The 19,107-nt window shown below is 41.6% G+C and overlaps 1 protein-coding gene across 3 annotated transcripts in view; it reads left to right on the plus strand.

Annotated features, from left to right (window-relative positions):
* The window catches only part of LOC108160895 (calcitonin gene-related peptide type 1 receptor), a 33,210-nt gene that overhangs the window by 12,592 nt on the left and 1,511 nt on the right, over positions 1–19,107 (plus strand). For all 3 annotated transcript variants that reach the window (XM_033391732.1, XM_017295166.2, XM_017295165.2), the window contains exons 2-9: positions 8,961–9,144; positions 9,231–9,383; positions 11,760–11,866; positions 11,955–12,046; positions 13,735–13,861; positions 13,919–14,145; positions 14,271–14,447; positions 14,800–14,923. In XM_033391732.1, the coding sequence (XP_033247623.1) occupies positions 8,988–9,144; positions 9,231–9,383; positions 11,760–11,866; positions 11,955–12,046; positions 13,735–13,861; positions 13,919–14,145; positions 14,271–14,447; positions 14,800–14,923 (1,164 nt within the window). In that variant the 5' untranslated portion in view covers positions 8,961–8,987. The remainder of the gene's footprint in view (positions 1–8,960; positions 9,145–9,230; positions 9,384–11,759; positions 11,867–11,954; positions 12,047–13,734; positions 13,862–13,918; positions 14,146–14,270; positions 14,448–14,799; positions 14,924–19,107) is intronic.

Below are 19,107 nucleotides of genomic sequence, written 5' to 3' on the forward strand. Positions count from 1 at the left end.
GCAGTCTTAAAGATATGGTCATTCTCTACAATTCTACAATTTTTGGTTTTCTCATATCTTTAAAATTGTGGATGCCACAGATTTTCGTCTTTTGTGGGGGCGGAAGTGGGCGGGGCGAAGTTTTGAAATATTTTTGTAGCAGTGACATATCACAGAAGTCTGGATCCAAAACATCGTTGCTCTAGCTCTTATAGTCTTTGAGCACTAGGCGCTGAAGGGGACGGACAGACGGACGGACGGACGGACAGACAGACAGGGCTCAATCGACTCGGCTATTGATGCTGATCAAGAATATATATACTTTATGGGGTCGGAAACGATTCCTTCTGGACGTTACACACATCCACTTTTACCACAAATCTAATATACCCCAATACTCATTTTGAGTATCGGGTATAATGACTATAAAATACTAAACAAAATACCGACCAGATTAACTATTTCTGATTTGTAGAGGATTTCACATCCAAGCTAATGCAATTGTATGGCAATTGGTTAAATTAGTTAAGTTTCAATCAATTTGGAAAATAATACATATAAGTATGGAAATATGCTTACCAAATTTGTTGGTATCGGTGGACCGTTCCATGGTAACTTAGTCAAACATATAAATTTGAATTGCGACGACACCATGTATTGTATGTATGTAACGGCAGAAGAAACAGTAGTTACGAGTATTGAATGAAGAAACAAAAGAATACCCATAGTACTAATGAACAAAGATAGCTGGGCTATCGCATCAGCAATAGAAAATTCTGAAAATACAGAAACAGAACAAACAGCAACAACAACAAAAACAGAAACAACAATAGAGTCGAGAACATCAACAACTTGGCATTTCCATATGAAAGGAGCAACAATTGTCTGAAGGAAAAGTAAATTGCGAATGAAATGGAATATGAAAATCAAACTGCCTTCCAAACTGCCTCTCCCCTCCCCTCCCCAACCATCCCATGCCGTTTACATTAGAACGGATGGCTGGCTGACAGACAGAGGTGGAGGAACTCTGAATGGCTACAGATATTGGATATTGGACGGTTGACAAGGTGGCGGGGGCAAGCCAATTCGACTCACGCAGCTGACAATGGGCGTGCGTGTGCCCCTTGCCGTGGCATGCCTTTGAACTGGGCTTAGTCAATTGTAAACACATTTTAAACAAAACTCAGCGAGACGTGCGGAAAATTTCAGATATGAAAAGTGAAAAGTGCGCTGCCTAAGCCAATTTGTGTAGAGGCCAATATTCTGGAATTTCACGTACAAGGGGAAGAACAGGGGTCGCCAAAACAATGTTATTGATATGAATTGGGCTCGTCCCGCAGACGGCTCGGAAGGAAGTGAAAGTGCGTGAGCAGCCAAGTAATTTTTTGGCTGCTGCGTGCCCTGAAAGCAATAATTCCACGGCTAATTTGAGCATTTTCTGCGGGACGAGTGGACAGGGTGGAAATCCGAAGTGGTGTGGGGTCAATGGGAAATCATAAATAAGAATTAACACTCCACAATGGCGAATCAAGAGTGCAAAGAGAGCACACACAAATGCTTTCAGGATAGTTCTTATTAATTCGTTCGATAGATATCATAAATAACAATTAAAACTTGAAACCAAACTAAATTAAACCGTATTAGGCATCCATTCATACGTCTGTAACCTCTTCTGAATAAAAGGAAGATTCAACTTATAATCAATAGGAATAAATTGGTCTCTGATGTAGAACTCGATCCTGCTACTTCGTAGTTTGGGGTTTCCCATTCAGTTTGTACACAAAGGCTATCCTGTGCTAATTGCTACCTTTTCGGTCCGATTTCAGGCACATCTGAGCAAACACAAATTAGAGAGCCTTTGCGATACTTTCGCAAATACTTTGTCCAATTTTAAAGCATGGGTTTAGCCCACAAACTAACTTGAAATTGGGCAAAACACTCATTTAAAATACATTCTGGCTGAGAAATCAGTTCCACTTAATGCACGATATTTCTTGCGAACTGCTGGAACTTTAATACACAATATGTAGCCTATAAAATGGATTGGCTTGACGTTTTTGTTTTTAATTAAAGCCAGCTTACTCTGCACCATTCCCAACGCTCTAATTGGCATAGAAAATATTTGTGGAAAATCTTGTTTCCTAGCAACAAACAGAAAAACGGGAAACAGGAAATAATCAAATTTTGGGTAGAGCACGCCTCAAATGAAATTATTGTTGGAATTATTTGAAGAGCCTTGCCAGACCGAGCGACGGAAAAGCAAATTCCCACTTCCCAAAAGAAAGTTGCTACCAAAACAATAGCAATATAAAAGAAATTTGCAGTTCTGCCCCTCCAACCCCTCCAACCCCTCCAAAAAACCCCGCGACCGAAATCTCGGGGAAAAGTTGTTGAAATCAAAGTACGAGTACATAAGCAGAACAACAAATAAGCGCCATTAAAATACGAATATTCGTATTTTCTTTTGGGGCCAGCTCTCGCTTTGGCCAAATGACAAAGTTAAATAAGGCAAAGAGAGGGGTGGCTGGGGACAGGGCGTAGCTGTGGGGTTGATAAAGCTTGTTGGCAAGACTGTCACACTTTGAAAAGGATACAGCACATGAAATGTGGCTTTGAGCAGCTACTCTTATTGTAATACCCTCTCAGAGGTATTATGATTTTGGGAAGATACTTTCAATGCAGAGGAGGCCCAAAAGCCTAATTGGTGGGCCGACGGAGTTCGATAAATAGATAAATAAGTAATAAATAAGTAAAATAATTTTTAAGTTCAGTACATACAAGCACTCCGAGAAAAGAACCATAGCGTAGTCAAAAATTAAATTAAATATTCGATTTTTGAATACAAACAAACTGAAATTAAATGGAATTCATTGCGACTTAAGCGTAAATGTAACAAGGAGTGGCCAAGCCGGCCCTTTGCAGGAGCAGTGGCTAGCAACGGGGAACAGCAGATAAACATCTGTAACAGCAGAACGAGATGAACAGCAGATGAAGAGCAGATAAGCAGCAACGGCAGAGGGAGAGGGACAGCACAGCAGGAAAGAAAAGGAACAGCAAAAAGAGTTGAAGAAAGAGAATGAAAATAACTAATTGTAACTTACATTCACCAGCCGACCGCGATTTAATGTCATCGATAAACTACGTACATATGTATGTATATATATAAAATAATATTTTACATAAATTTATGAGATCTTTTTTAAATACAACATACTATTAGATAAATACAAACATAAACTTTTTAGCTTAATATGTTAATTTGAATACGAAATAAATTTACTTTAAATATGAAATATATTTCTTTTAAATATTAAATTTATTTACTTTTACTTTTTTTATTCATATTTTTATTAATTTACTAAATTGAATATAATACCTTTTTTAACTACGAAATATGTATAATATAAGTAAGAAATACTTTTAAATCATTCTTAAATATTGATTTTTTTTCACAATTTCCACCCTTCGTGCAAGGGTACAAATATACAAATTTCGGACACATTTGTCGGGGTGCATGTGATTAACTCATTCACCCACACTGTATTTAAATATAATTCATCAGAAAAATGGATCACCCACAGTATCTGAAACTTCGAAGCCACTTTTGGCGGAGGGTATACGTGTGAATGTACATGTGTGTCGTCTGGCTTCGGTAAGCACATCTGAGTAGACCGCAAGACAGTCTTAAAAGAACAAATAACAACAAAGTCCACTCCCCCCTCACCACTCCATCGCCTTCTTAAGCCCCACCTTGCCCCAGAAACATGCAAATTTCCATGCGAACAAATTGTGCAATTGTTGCTGAGAGGAAACGAGAACCAGGCATTTAACACGTGTGGCACGTATTTCATTTTAGAGGCAAGCGAATACTGTGGCTGAACACTGGCCCAGCTCGAGCCAAGTCGAGCTGAGTTTTCCATTTTTCCGAGCAGCAACGAACCTTGGGGCTGGCCGCAGCGAAAGCAGGACAAAGGTCGGCTGGTGGTGAAGGGGTTTTGGCAAAAAAGATGAACATGCCACCATCAGGAGGCTCATAAAGGCAAAGCAAGAATTTGCCACAAAGCCCCAGTCCAGCAATGCACTTTAAGGCCCACCCGCCCCCAGGACTGCGGCCTTTTAAGACTTCATTTTCCCGTCTGACTAAGCTAAGGCCATATCTCTGGCTTTCCCTTTATTTTTATTTGGCATGATTCTTCGTGGCCGGTTTATAAATTATTCCAATCCATTAGGACCCGGTTTTCACACTGTTTTGAATCTGGAGGCAACTGGAAAATGTGTGGAAAATATATAAACCACTTGTACTCGTAATCTGCAACAACATTTTGATGGCTCTCGCCACACATGGCCCTCGCATACGCACACGTACCGAGTACCATGAGGGCCCACATATACACCCACACAGGCAAGCGCATAAACGCCATTGGAATTTCTCTCGCTGAGCTATTCCTTATTTACAGTTTGTATTTATTTGAAATATGAGCTACTTGCCAGAGAACTCACCAGATAAATCAGCAGAAACGTTTTCAAGCCGTACCCCTGAAGGCTGTCAGTTGGCATTATGTCGGACAACAAAAAAATCTCGACTGCGATACATTGCTCGGACCTCAAGTGGGCTGTAGAGAGCGAGAGAGTATGGAATAATGTGAATTACGTAAAAAAAATCTCTAATGGATGTGGGCCGACTGTGTATTCAGTCAAGCACCAAACAAACTGAATTTGTTTATGAATAAATCTCTGGCTAGGCTAGAGAAATTACGGACTTGGGAAATCAAATTGTTGGGTGTACGAACTTTTGAAGTCGGAATTAGACAAAAATGTACGATCTTTCAAGACGCCTTATTAAGAATCATATTTCGACATAAACTGAGCAATCCACAGATCAGTAAAAAAAATAGGCAATAATAGGCAGTTTAAAGATTTATAATCCCCAAAGCTACCCTACATTTCTACATTTTAGTTCATATTGGGGCTCATTTGGGTTCCTTTGGGCTTTTGGTACATTTCATTCCTTTAAATGGAGTTAAAGTTGTTCAATAGTGTCGGTTTCTGTACAATCCAGTTCCTGGCACAGATATTGCATATGATACCCGTAGACGGTTTAAAAATGCGTCCTGAAATGTTAAGCTTAATTATTTATTATTTAATATCATTGATAAATTTATTTTAAATTAATTTTTGTATTGGATGTCTCAACGCTGAATCTTGGGGTAATAATGTTGATTTGTTATTCAATTGAGTATCTAAAAGAATGGCTGTTGTGTTGTGCCATATTATTTTTGAAATCCTTTAAATCAATTTCATTTCACTATTTCCTTCTATTCAAACGTGTTAATCCATTTTTATTTTCTTTGCCAATCTTTTGTCTTTTCCCGAGTAATGAATAAATTTCAATTCGTAAAAACGGGTACACGAAATAAATGTGCACCTTAATGCAGGGGATTCATATTTATAAGCCCAGCAACCGACTCATGCCGTAATCCACAACAGAAACAGAAATTGGAAACACATAAATTGCCTTTATGCTCCGTCATTCGATTTGCAACAAAAGCGGGCCAAATCGGAAAACGTTTCAATGCATTGTTTCAGTGAAATCCCAATGAATATCCAACGGCTTGTGCAGGGCCAACGTGAAACACCCATGGCTTGAGGAGAGTGGGAGGCAGAGGCAGCCACTACAACAATATTTTTTTAGGCAGATGCCGGCACGGAAATATTTCCGTATTTTAAAAATGTTAAAAGCTTGCTGGCCAAATCCCACCATCCGTAAAGTGCAGCCATGGAAAGCTAGCACTAGCAGAGACAGCCACTAGATGTGTTTCTGCCGAAATGCCATATAAACCGATTTCAACACGAACTCTTTAAGCAGACCAAAATTTGATTTATGCTCTATTTGGCTGCCTCATTTGGCACTTTATAGGGGCCCCGCACTTCTTTCAAATCAACAATTGATGCTGTTGTTTGTTTAAAAACGGCCAACGGAAATCAAAGAGAAATTTCCGCATAAATCAGGGCAAGAGCACTCTGCAAAGGGAAGTGCAGATATGTGTATGCCACAGGCAGCATCCTATGATTAATGGGCCCAATAAATTTTTTGTGGAAATATTGAAAAAACACCACTAGTAGAAGACGCCGTCAGTTTAGTTCGGCCTGAATAGAGATACCATACCCTATCCGGGGGTTCTGTTCCGTACCGCTGAGCTCTGAGCTTCGATTCAGCTTTGACAGCCAGCGAATGGGAAATCAACGAACAAACATTTCATTACTCATACGTCGTGTGGTCCGTCCGTACACAAAGAGGAAAAACCATCGGGGGCAAAATATTGTGACATATGCAGGCGGCACGATTTCGCTTGGCTTCGTTTTTTAATACAAAACTGACGAACCGTCCCATCGAAAATATTTTCCGAACAGAGTTTTTCACAGTGCCCTTCACAGCGGCGGGTCCACGGCACTTCACAGCTGAGTGCTAAAATAGATGCCGTACACATGTAACGCTGTACCACACATACAGACCTTGTACGACACACTACAGTGAAACACATTTTCCTGTTTTTACGAGTCCGCTCTGCTCTTTTCCCCCTGCTCCTTGGCGCTGTTTTTATTGCAGTTTCCTCTCTTTCGGTTCGCTTTTATCAAATGCAATTTACGGATCCCCTCGCATCGGACATTAGCGCAGGGTCGAAGTCGAGTCAAGCTTACTTAACGCTCCACAGATGCTTCGACTGCTCCTTTCTGCACCTTCCCCTTCGCTATCATTGTGCAGCTTTTTTCCGGCTCTTTTTCGCCTATGGCACTTTCCGCACGTTTTTTTTTTTATTGCTAATTTCTGTTATTGCCAACGTTTTGCGTGAGTTTCACGCATTGTCGTAAAATATTTTTATGATCACAGAAGGGCCACCACCGCCCACACCCACACACTCCAGTAGGTGTGAGTGCCTCGCCTCTATGTAGGCGTCGTAGAGCAGCTAGAAAGATGGCTACTCGTCTGCTTCTGTCTATCAAAAAACACCAATACTTATCTTAAGATACACTTTCAACTCGGATCTCTCACTTTTTCAGTTCATCGATTACACATGTTTCCAACTAAATTTTGGCATATTTTTCCACATTCCAATCAAACAAATCGCTCATTCATTGGAGCACTGGAGGCAGGGCCAAGTCAATTGCTCAGGTCGCGTGGCATCGTTAAACTTAAGTGGTCCCTTGCCCCTTTCCCGCTCTCGCCATCCGTTTTATGGCTATAGCCAGTTAATAACCAAATTTGTCTGCTCAGCTTTGGCTTTGGCATTAAACTGAAATACCTTCAGATGGGTGAAGCCACAACAGAACTTAAGAGCAGAACAGAGCTGAGCAGCGTTGAGTGATGTGATGCGATTTCATGTAATTTCTGTAATAAATATAAAACTCTTATTATTTATCCCTGTGCCATAATAGCCAGGGAAGGAGAAAAGTACAGGAGAATAAAGGGAAAACTTTTGTGGCAGCTGTCATAAAAACGCTCTTAGATCGATGCCAGCGAAAGTGTTGTGCACACAAAATGCATTCAGCTTTCCATTGCCACTCGCCCCCTTCTTTGGTGCTCAAACAATTTGCAATTTCGTATTATATGCTGTTCGTTCAGAAACGGTTCTATAGATGTACTGATGTTGCTGTTGTCGCATCTGATTTTGAGTGCAGGCAGCAATTTGCCTAAACGATAGGAATACAGTCAGTCAGGGAGTGCAGGATTGGGAAGTGGAGGAGTGTGAGCTTTTTGGGGACTCAATTGAGTGTGGCACAGTGTCTTCCCTGCTGCTCCTACGATCCGGATACGCCTGATTGCCGCTGGGTTTTCATTTGACTCTTCTGCCCCACTCGAAATCAAACATCTCTACTCCTTGGGGTCCGAGGAAATACTGGGGGCTGGCCATCAGTTTGGCCATTGTTTGTTTCAGCCTGAGTGCATACTTGTAGCAGGACCAACAGCAGCCACACCTCTTGATGATAAAATGTTGAATATTTGCACATATTCGCCCACTGTTTTTTTGTATAAAACTGCTCAACACAGCGCATAGATCGAAGAGTGTCACAGATCCTGAGCTGCAGGTAGTTTTCGGGGGACAATCACAATATTTGTTGTTCTTTTATCCTGATTCTGACCAGATGTGTGCAAGGTATATATTAGTACTGTAATAGAAATAATTGTTTTCTAATACACTTGCAAATAACTAATATAAAAGCCATACAAAAGTTACACAATTTTCAGTTCAATATGCTGCTAAGTACACCAACCTCCGCCCTCTCTCTGCCTCTCCCTTTCCGCACGACTGCTTACAGGCCAACTATTTTAAATTGCTGACCAATGAAATAATTGCTCGTTGAATGAATGAAAAGCGTCCCAACAAATTAAAAAATTCAAGATACAAAGAAGGCACGAGTTTAAAAAATAAATGTGTACAGACAATACAGTGCGTTTTGGGACTTTAGGTCTTCATTGTTTTGTTGATTACTTCATAATATAAAAATTATTGAAGTAAAATAAAATTGTATTATTTTAAGATAAATATTTTAATCAATCAATAAATTGTCTCGATATATAAGTAAAACTTGCGACTTAATACCATTTTTAAGTAAATTTCTGCCTAAATTTTAAGGTTTCCTTCCGGTAAATTTGCTACACTCGACAATTAATAGAAAAACAATTGTTAAAGGGGGAGAATTAAATGCTTTCTTTATGTATTCGTTCTGAAATCCGAAGCAAAAGATACAAATATTAATACTAAACCACTACCAGCTTTAAGCAATTATGTCGGTGAAACGCACTGTATCTAGCAACCACCCCCAGCAGTTGGAAAACCAATTAAGTTCCGATTCAAACGGGCTGAAAAACGCAAAATACTTATGGGGGCGGGTGGCACAACCACATGCAGTTTGCTGGAAACATTTATGAGCCTTTCAAAAGCAATTTGATGGACTCACGTAACACATTTGCAACTTTTCAGCCCACGCAGCTCCAGTTGAATGCAGCCATGAGTGAGCAGAGCAGCAACAGCAGCAGCAGTGACAGTGGCAGTGGCAGCACCATTGCAGCGATTGCTGAAAGTGCCGCAGAAAGCGGCCCGGACTTCGATGCACTTCGCGCCGCCTGTAGTGCTCGCTTGAACGGGAGCAGCAGCCATCTGTCGGGTGAGTGTTTCAAACTGCAATTTTCATGTCCATTATTCATGAGTAATTTTAAACTTACCATCCCTTCGCCCCCTGCGCTGCCACAGGACCCAGCCCAGGACCAGGACCAGAACCCGGACTCGGACCCCGCCCTTTCTGTCCCGGTACCTTTGATGGTTGGCTTTGCTGGCCGGATACGGCCGCCGGCACTTCCGCCTACGAGCTCTGCCCTGACTTCATCACGGGCTTCGATCCAACACGTAAGTACAGCGAGAGCTGGCGGACTGGACAGGGCAGGTGAATGAATGGTTGTTTGCTATGTTCCACAAAGGAACATCCGCTCTGGGGTCAGCTCGGGGATCTACATATGACAGAGAGAAAAAACCAAAAGCCAAAAATGCCCACGGAAATTTGTTTGCGCAAGCAGCCTCGTTTCTCCGATGGAATGAGAGACACCACTCCACTCCTCTGCCCAGGACGCAGCTCATCTTCAGATTCATACACATTTTCATATGAATACAAATTAATGTACTTGTATAAATATATGTACGCTCCCAGCCAGGTCAAATCAATTGGAAAGTTGTTATGTTTGTGCTTTGATTTCGTGTCGTATGGAAACATAATTTCCTCAGAGGAGGAGACTAAGCCTCAGCTCCTGGGGCCACTAAATTATCCAAGGAGCAGGAGAAAAATGCTAAAATGTTTTCGCCTGATTTGCCACACAATTTTCTTGTGTGCCCTCAGTATATTCTCAGTGGGCTCTCAGTTATGTGTGTGTGGCTTCTAAACGGAGCTGAAGCCGAGTCGGATGACTGGAGAAATTTAAATTAAAGCTTGAGAGAGCTGACATTATTACCAGGCTTACTCTTTAATGCTGAGGGAATATTATGAGCACAGATAAAAAGGTGCTGGCTATGTCTTGGTCCCCTGATGAGACAACAGAAGGATAGAAAGAAGTTTCATTCAAACAAATAGTTTTGTCGACTCATTTCTGAACCATTACGCGACAGAGGTTGCACGCATAAAATCCACATCTGTCTGGCACACAATGTGGCATTTAATAAGTAATTAGCAAATGAGTGCTTCATGAATCATTCAAGCGATTTCAAACAAATAGCACACATTATTATGCATGGCTAATGATAATTGGCTCGAACATTGCGAAAAAGAAACATAAAAACAAATAGAAAAAGAGATGAAGCGGCTAGAAAAATTGACTTGAATAATGAAAATATCAAAATGTGTATAAATATTTGAAGTAATTTATGGAATAAATCATTTGCCGTGCGCTGCATGTCAATTTGCATTTATCGCAGCAACATCCAACATGCCACAAGCCGCATACACTTCCCTGTGTCGCCTGACCGGCGCAAACGCACCCCCCACTGTGGCCGTGACCAGGACAACACTAAAATAGCAAAAGTTGAATGACTTTTTTTGCGGCTGTGTCAAATTTTTTTGTCAGGGAAGGAAGCCAACCAAAGGCCAAGAGGCAGAGGGTAAAGAAAGTGCCACTTTCACTACATTTAGCCTGTGGTAGCCTTGCCCCACCGACACTCTGCCACGCCTTCCGGGGTCGTCGCAAGCTTGTACAAGATTATGTGCTCTGGCACTGCGTCGCCATTAACTTTTATGGCACTTCCGGTCGACGGATGTCGATGTGGTGCTGCGCTCAGCCGGGCCGAGCCGAGCTGAGCCGTGCTCTGCGGCAGCGGCTACTTATCTGCCACACTGAGCAGAGCAGAGCGGAGCGTATACGTGATTTTCAACGTCTGCGTGCTAACTGGCGATAAATGAGCTTGGCCAAAGATCAGCGTACAAACAAAGCGAGCAAAATACCGAACAAAAGGACAGAAAATCCACATACGAAATTCCTTTCTGGCTTTAACAGAGGTACATATGCAATCCAAATTGGCCGCACTTGCCACAACAATTGGGACTGGAAGTGCCACTCGAACAGCAAGTGAAATTCCTTCTCGTTCCTGTCGTACACATGCCACAAACAAAACAAACTTTGTGAAAAATTCTGAAATTGATTTTGGTTTACACAGTTATGGAAATAGTTCCTTTCAACAAATAAAATACCAGAAAACCATTTACATGGACTCAGTGCTGCCGATTATCCACAATATCAGTTGGATTGCGGTCTACGACATTGGTGGGAAGGGAAAAGTATAATGATGAATGCCATTTGATGCACTTGTCAGATGGAAATGTACACAAAAGTACGTGTTTATTCGATGCAAGGTCCACGAAAGCCTGCACTATTTACCCAAGAGTTAATCGTAGAATAGCAAATTGGTTAAAGTAAATATTTGTATGTTGAATGCAATAAATTGTATATATGTACATAAAACTTTATGGAAAACACCCTTAGGTATTGCCAGTTCTTGGTATGCTGTCCAGTTCTGTATAGATTTTTTATCAGTTGATATATGCGGATGGTGTTCCAGCTATATTCCGATTCTGTTACGAGATGTTTTAAAATGCTATTAGCCCCCAATTATCTGTAAGCCCTTCCCATAGCTCCTGAAAGAGTTTCCGTCAGCACAGGTTTCTTTTCTAGTCCTGTGTCCAGTGGAGGTTTAAAATCTTTCATGAGGGAAAATACATTTCCCACTCATTTCTCGTCACAGGATATGCTCACAAGGAGTGCGGCAGCGATGGAGTGTGGTTCAAGCATCCGCTGAACAACAAGACCTGGTCGAACTACACGACCTGCGTGAATCTCGATGACCTCGAGGTGAGTCGATCCACTTGATTTACTGACAACAAACTGATAAATCAGCAAAACGCACTAACCCACACCGCCTCGCCCTCGCCCTCACCAGTGGAAGCACAACGTGAATCTGATCTATGAGGTCGGCTACGGCATCTCTCTTCTGGCCATCCTACTCTCGCTGGCCATACTCGGATATTTCAAGTAAGTAAGCCACAGGTCATCCTCGCCCTCAGTCTCAGCCTCGACCATATTCGACCTCCACATCCATTTATAGTTCATCTTTGCCCCAACTTTAACGGCGGCAGCCCAGCATGGAAAACCACTCAGGGCTAATGAGGTGCTCTTGCCGGTGCCATTGCCGTTGTCATTGCCGTTTCTGGCTATGGTATGAACGCTGGGGCTCTTGGCGCCGCACAAAAATATCCTGGCAAACAAATGCGCCAATGACTTAATCATCTGTGCACTCTCTTAAAACGGAACAATTGGTGTCGGAAATGAGAAAATACTTGGTCTTCTTCTCTCTCACTCGCCACATTCGTTCTCTATCTCTCTCACTCTCTCTCTCTCTCTCTCTTTCTCTCTATCTATCTGTCTGTCAATCCATCAAACTGGATTGTGTCTACTTCAAGCAGGATATCGATTAATTTCCCAGTGTCTGCAGCACAATTAGTGCGCTCCGTTTGTTTATCACCAGCTCGGGCAGATAGAGATAGATATAGCGATGGAGATGGAGATAGAGAAACCGAAAAATACAGACAGAGCACCGACTGGCTAAAGTGTTTTAAATTGTGTCTCAAGGGCAAATGCACGAGAGCCAGCAACGTGTGGGAATTTGGGCGGACACAATTAAAAGTTTAATGACCAAAAGAACGCAGAGATCGAGCTCACACACAGAGAACAGAACTTTAATGAAAAACCCAGGAATTTAATTAAAAAATTTTTAGGGAAATCAATCAATTGAAAGGATAAATCACACATGTAGCAATGGGATGATAATCGAAACAAAAGCTTGTCACAAGGGGAAGCCCTCTCCTCTGAAGAAATTATTATTTCAAGAGTCAGACAGCATGACAACCTTAATCATTTCAAAGATATTTTTGCTTGCAATTCTCTGTTAGTAAAACTGACAATCGCCAAAGAAAATTGTAAAAAAAATAAAAGCGCTTGATATTATAAAGGGACCAAGCACCCAACGATCCCGATTTCTAATAGGCCACACAAATTATGTGTCACATGTAAAATAGCTTAGTAAAAAGAGAAAAACACATAAATATATTAATTAGGTAGTCGGTTTTTAAACACAGTATTTTCGATAGGGCCAAATTTATTCCAAATATGAATATACATAGTAAGATATTTTCTTTTAATAATTTCTTTTCTTGAGTCAAATATTACGTTGTACAATTGAAAATCTGCAAAAATTAAAGTTTCGGAACTTTTCCTTCTTTCCGAAGACGTCACTGTTTTTGAACTTATATGAATTAAATTATTGCTTGTTTTCTTAAACAAGACTAAATGGGGTTTCCTTATATAAGAGATTAATATGGCATGAACCGAACATTCCGAAACTTCCTCTGGGTCTTAAGAAAACTGCCTTGAAATGCAGCTTGACCGCAAACAAGCAACAGACGACATACTAAGCAGTTGGGCAAGCAATCAGATATATATCTGAACTGTGCTTTTTGCTCCCTCTTCGTTCCCCCGTCCAAGACCTCCTCTCAGGCGATATGCAAAACGTGTTTTGGAAATTTATGCAAAAAACGAAGAGATGAAGATGAAAATTGCATTTTGGGCCAATTCCAGTGGAATAACAATCGATGAAATGCCAGCGAATGCTGATGCCAATGCCAATGCTGATTTATTCAAATATTTGTATTATTTTTGCACAGAACTCTGAAATGCGCCCGCATCACGCTGCACATGAATCTGTTCGCCTCGTTTGCGGCCAACAACTCGTTGTGGCTCCTCTGGTATCTGATGGTTATGCCCAACACGGAGCTCCTGCAGGACAGTCCGGTAAGCTGGCACCCACTCTTGAATGTCTGCACATTAACTTCTCCTGCTTCTTCCCAGGCCCGCTGCGTCGCCTTGCACATCAATCTGCACTACTTCCTGCTGACCAACTACTCGTGGATGCTGTGCGAGGGCTTCTATCTGCACACAGTGCTCGTGTCCGCGTTCATTTCCGAGAAGAGGCTTGTCAAATGGCTGATCGCTTTCGGCTGGGGCTCACCGGCCGTTGTCATATTCGTCTACAGCCTGGCCCGAGGTCTGGGCGGCACCGCCGAGCAGAAGATACAGTAAGTGAATGAACGTGTGTGATGAGTGTGCTGGGAATTAGGAATCAGTTTAGCTCCCGCCCCTTGTACATCACTTGATAATCGAATCGCATTTGCAATTCCATAACTCTACCCCCTTCCTGTAGCTGCTGGATGAGCCCCACTGACTATGACAACATTCTGGTGGTGCCCGTTTGCATATCGATGTTCCTCAACCTGCTGTTCCTGTGCAATATTGTGCGCGTGGTGCTCCTCAAGCTAAATGCCCCGGCCAGCATCCAGGGCAGCTGCGGCCCATCGCGGACTGTCCTGCAGGCGTTTCGGTACGTTTTTGCTTGCTCTTTTTTTGTGGAGTGCCGCCAAACTCAAACTCAATAAGTGGGGGAAAGTCTGAAAACAAAGCGGGAAAGCTACACTCGACTCTCCACTGGCCCTCGGGGCGTATGCGTAATTATATTTTCCTTCACTTCTTTTATTTACCCGAAGCGGAGCCCATTCCTGTCATCTGTGCTCTCTTATTGCTTATTCGTTTTGCACTTGGAAGTTTTCCTGATTTTACATTTTAAATTACGCATACGCCGCGTTGGCTTGCATGTTAATACATTCCCTCTCCGACGAAAGGCGAAAAAACAAGGCATTATACAGCCCTCTTTTTTGCTCCTTTTGCTCCTGCAGAGCCACGCTACTACTGGTTCCACTGCTTGGCCTCCAGTACATCGTCACCCCGTTTCGTCCTGCGCCAGGACATCCCTGGGAGAATACATACGAAATCATCTCAGCGTTTACGGCCTCATTCCAAGTAAGTAAAATGTTTTCCCATTCTTGGTTCCGCTTTTTCGGCTGCTTTTGTTTTTCTGGCATTCTGGCATTAAAATGATTTTACGACTGCGAGCGGGGCTAAAAAGTTATGTTCTGGATGTTAGTTCAGCCCGTGGGTGTGGTGTGGCGGTGTGGGTTGCCATGGATCGGCGACTCCATAGCCACATGCTGGCCACAGCCACAAATTGAGAATGCAAATAAGCCGACTCTGGCAGGGCTTCATGCAGGAATTACTAATATGCCAAGACCCCAGCGGACATACCCGAAGCTCCACGCAGCTCATTAGGCTTTAGCGGAGGGGACTACAGAAAATCAATAGGGAAATGCGGAATTTCCTCCATTGGTATTTCCCCGAGCTGCAGCTTATTAAATTTCTGGCAGAGATTGAAATATCCTGCTGCTCCAACGCCGTTGCCTGCCAGCAAAAAGCGTATAAAATGCATTCCCGTATTGTTGGCATAGACGTAACTCCCAAGATTATCTCTCAATGGGGTTTAAAAGCAGCATTTATTATCGAGTAAGATCAAAGAGAACCAGACATTACTTCTCTGAGTCTGCTCTCTCGTGCATTAGCATCATTAGTTGAGTGCACGGATTATATTTACCAATAACTTTGTATTACCAACACTTTGAAGATTTACAAAAACAAAGCTCATCTCTTTTCGAACATCAAAGGGGAGCTACAGAACGTTATCCGCTGGTCTTATGACCGCTATGAAACGAGAAGCAAACGAAAAAAACTGTCCTGGCTATGATATACATATAAGCCAGAAGAGGTTTACATCCCTTTCATACTCCTTTGGCCATGGTTGTAACTCAGAGAAGGAAGATATTCCGTCCCTTTAAAGTAGATAAATGTATTTATTCTTTAACAGCAGCAGAAACTCGTTCCCAAAAAAAACCAAAAATTATTCAACAATTTTAAAGCCCCAAATCTATCAAGAAAATCGGTTTAGTTCACAGCGGAAATGTGGTGTTGCGTAGTGCAATAGATCGAACTATAATATAAACATTAATACACATAGAAAAATGGCATATAAAAAAAAACCTACCATTATTTGGATTAAATATTCGGTTTTTAAATACAAACATAGTCAAAATGAAAAGCATGCTCTTTGAGTTGAACATAAATCTATTATAAAGATTTATAAATAAATAAAAAATTTGTGGGAAATATATCTCATCTCAATTTGAAAATATTAAATTTAAATATGAAATATATTTGTTTTAAATGTAAAAGACTAGCTGTTCTCTAGGTAGAGGTGGTTCCTATGTGGTAAAGTCGGAAAAAATTCGTTGAACAAACAGACGGACTAAACAAGCATCTACCATGATCCAAATACGACTGCAATCATCCTTCTTGAAGAGCTCTATCGAAATATATCAAAATATTTACATGGGCGAGTGCCAAATATGACTCCACCCAAATATGACAATCAGCTTACTGCAAAAACAGAAAAACTGAGGGGCAAAAATCGAGTACCTAAAAAGCACAACATTCCCATTGGCATTAATATAAAATGCCACTAAGCTTCAGTTGCGTTGTTTTTCCAAGAGCTGAAGAACGGCAGCTTGAGCAGGAATCTGTACAACAAAAGTGTCACCTCTGCCTGAGCCGCTTTTGTCAATGTGAATCGATGGTTGACTGATACAAGCGTTCGCTCACAAGTTGACTTTTTAAAGTCAGTTTGTGAGTGGCTTTTCCGCCCGACCGCCTTCCACATTTCTCTCTCTCTCTTTTTTTGGCTTATGTTTTGTTTCATGCTATCTGCTTGGCAGATTGCAAAGTTTTACCCACTCCGCACACTGGAACTCTGAGGTTGCATATAATTTGGATTTATTGTGGCTGGCAGCTGTAGGAATGCTTGAAGTCGTAAAAGACTTGCCACAAGTTTTAAGCTGCGTAAAGAATATCTAAATAATTTCTGTTGCAAGTGCGGAGGGGAATGCAAAAGCCAGCAGATTCTTGGCCAAAAATGAAAGTGTATTTGTATAAAAGCGCGTTTATTTAGCCACAGCAAGAGCGGGGAAAACTGACTGCAATTGGCATTTTGTCAGCTTCAAAACATTTTCCCAGTGCGTCCTCCCCGTAATCTCCCCCCTGATTGAGTCTCTCTTGATCTCTTGGCGAGGGCTCGAGAGCGAGGGCTCGGAAACAGTTTGTATTTAACAGATGTGCAGACAAACACACAAATTGTACTGCAATTGAATTAAAAACTTCCTTTAGACAGGAAGAAAGTAGCAAACAGCAAATGTCAACCAAAATCATCGTGATATACGACGATAACCGTCCGAAGTTTCCGGGCTGGAACTTAACTTTTGCCCGAGCGATTTGTCTACTTTGCTAATTGGTTTATTTACTTGGCCAACTATGTAAACCAAGCCAACTATGCTGACCATCTTGCATATCCAATAGGAGCACGGAAGTTTTATATATGGTCATGTGGGTTTTATTTGGGTGTAAGCTGGTACGGAGTGTTTACACATACATATCTTTATAATTTGATGAAGGAGTTTTTGGTGGAGCAATGCTGCAATTAAAAGACTCTATGTGCAAAATCATTCAAAGATTCCGTCCATATAATTCACACAAAATCTGACTCTTCATTGTCAGTTGGTTACACCACCATGGACATTATATTTGAGTGCCAATACTCCCCAACATCCCTGAAACTCATAAACAAGACAAAGAGAGGACAGGAGGTAGAGTGAATGTACTCTGAATTGCATTTTAATGTACTCCTATGTAGGAGCAGAGTCTATGGCCAGAAAATGAAAGACAAACAATACAAATTCTATAAAAATGCAAAACCTTGAAATAATATTGTATTTATAGACAAAATAGTTTAAAGTTTTCTGATTGTATGCACAAGTGGAGATTTTTAAAATAATATTTTATTTACAGAAAACTACCAGCTTTTAAGAATTAGAAATTTATTGCAAAACAATCACTGCAGGCAGTAAACGAACAGTATCGAATCCCAAGATTCCCCCTTGGGATAAGTGAGACCAAAACAAACGAGGGGGAACGATGCTCAGTCAGTATGGCTCTCCTCCGCCAGAAGGCGCTAACATTGAACGAAAAATAGCGTGTGCGAGAGTGACAGAAAATCAGTCAGAACGTGTAGGGCGCTGCGTAGCCAGCGATCCGGTCTGATCCAGATTCGGCAGTCTGGTAGATATGGTCATTCTCAATGATTAGTTTGAGGTGGGGCAAAATACACTTGTGCAGGGGCGATATCACAGGAGTGTGGATACAAAATTAGGTTGCTTTAGCTCTTATAGTCTTTGAGCACTGCGCGCTCATATGGACGGCCAGACATACATGGCTATACATCGGCTATTGATGCTGATCAAGAATATATGTACTTCATGGGGTCGGACTTCCATCTGGACTTTCGCCAAAAATCGAATATACCCATATACTCATATTAGTATCGGATAAATTAAAACAGGGGAGCCCTTCTTTCTGTAGGCCCCTGTAGATTGAGGACGTTTGATACCGAATGAAAAAATTACGAATCTTTAAATAAAGTAGATTTGATTGCATAGCCGAAATGCCAGCACAACATTCAACTTAATGTGTATATACCTGAAAAGAGCCTCAATGCAAACCCCAATATTGCTGAAAGCCAGCAAAAGTATGAGAATTCTTCGATGTGGGAGTGTGTTTGGTAGCCTTGGAATGAATGGCAACTGCGGCTGATTGAGTCTATGATGGCCCTTCGTGAGTAGTGGCAATCAAAGGAAGCCCCAGGCAAAAGTGCGAACAAGAAATCCCGACAGTAGTCATCCTGGCAGCCCATGCACGTACCCGGCCGCAACATTAAACATTTACATAAGTATACGAGTATATGTATGTTTATACGGGAATGTGGGATTGCCGCCTGCGACAATCAAGCAGGAAAGTGGAGGAGACAAATGGCAGTTCGGCAAACCCACGGACGAACAGGCTGACGGACGGATGTCTGCTACTTGACAGGCGAAATGAATATTGAGCCCAGCATAGGCAAGGCGGAAGAGTGGATAGATAGGAATAAAAGAACATATACAAAATTGTATTATAGTAGGTATATTGTATTAGGACCATCTGCTAGCTGTGGAGAAACTTTAATAAGGACAACTGCGAAATGGTCACGAGAAACCTAACCTCTACTTCTGCGT

The sequence above is a fragment of the Drosophila miranda genome, chromosome 3 (assembly GCF_003369915.1).
Source record: "Drosophila miranda strain MSH22 chromosome 3, D.miranda_PacBio2.1, whole genome shotgun sequence".
NCBI lineage: Eukaryota > Metazoa > Arthropoda > Insecta > Diptera > Drosophilidae > Drosophila > Drosophila miranda.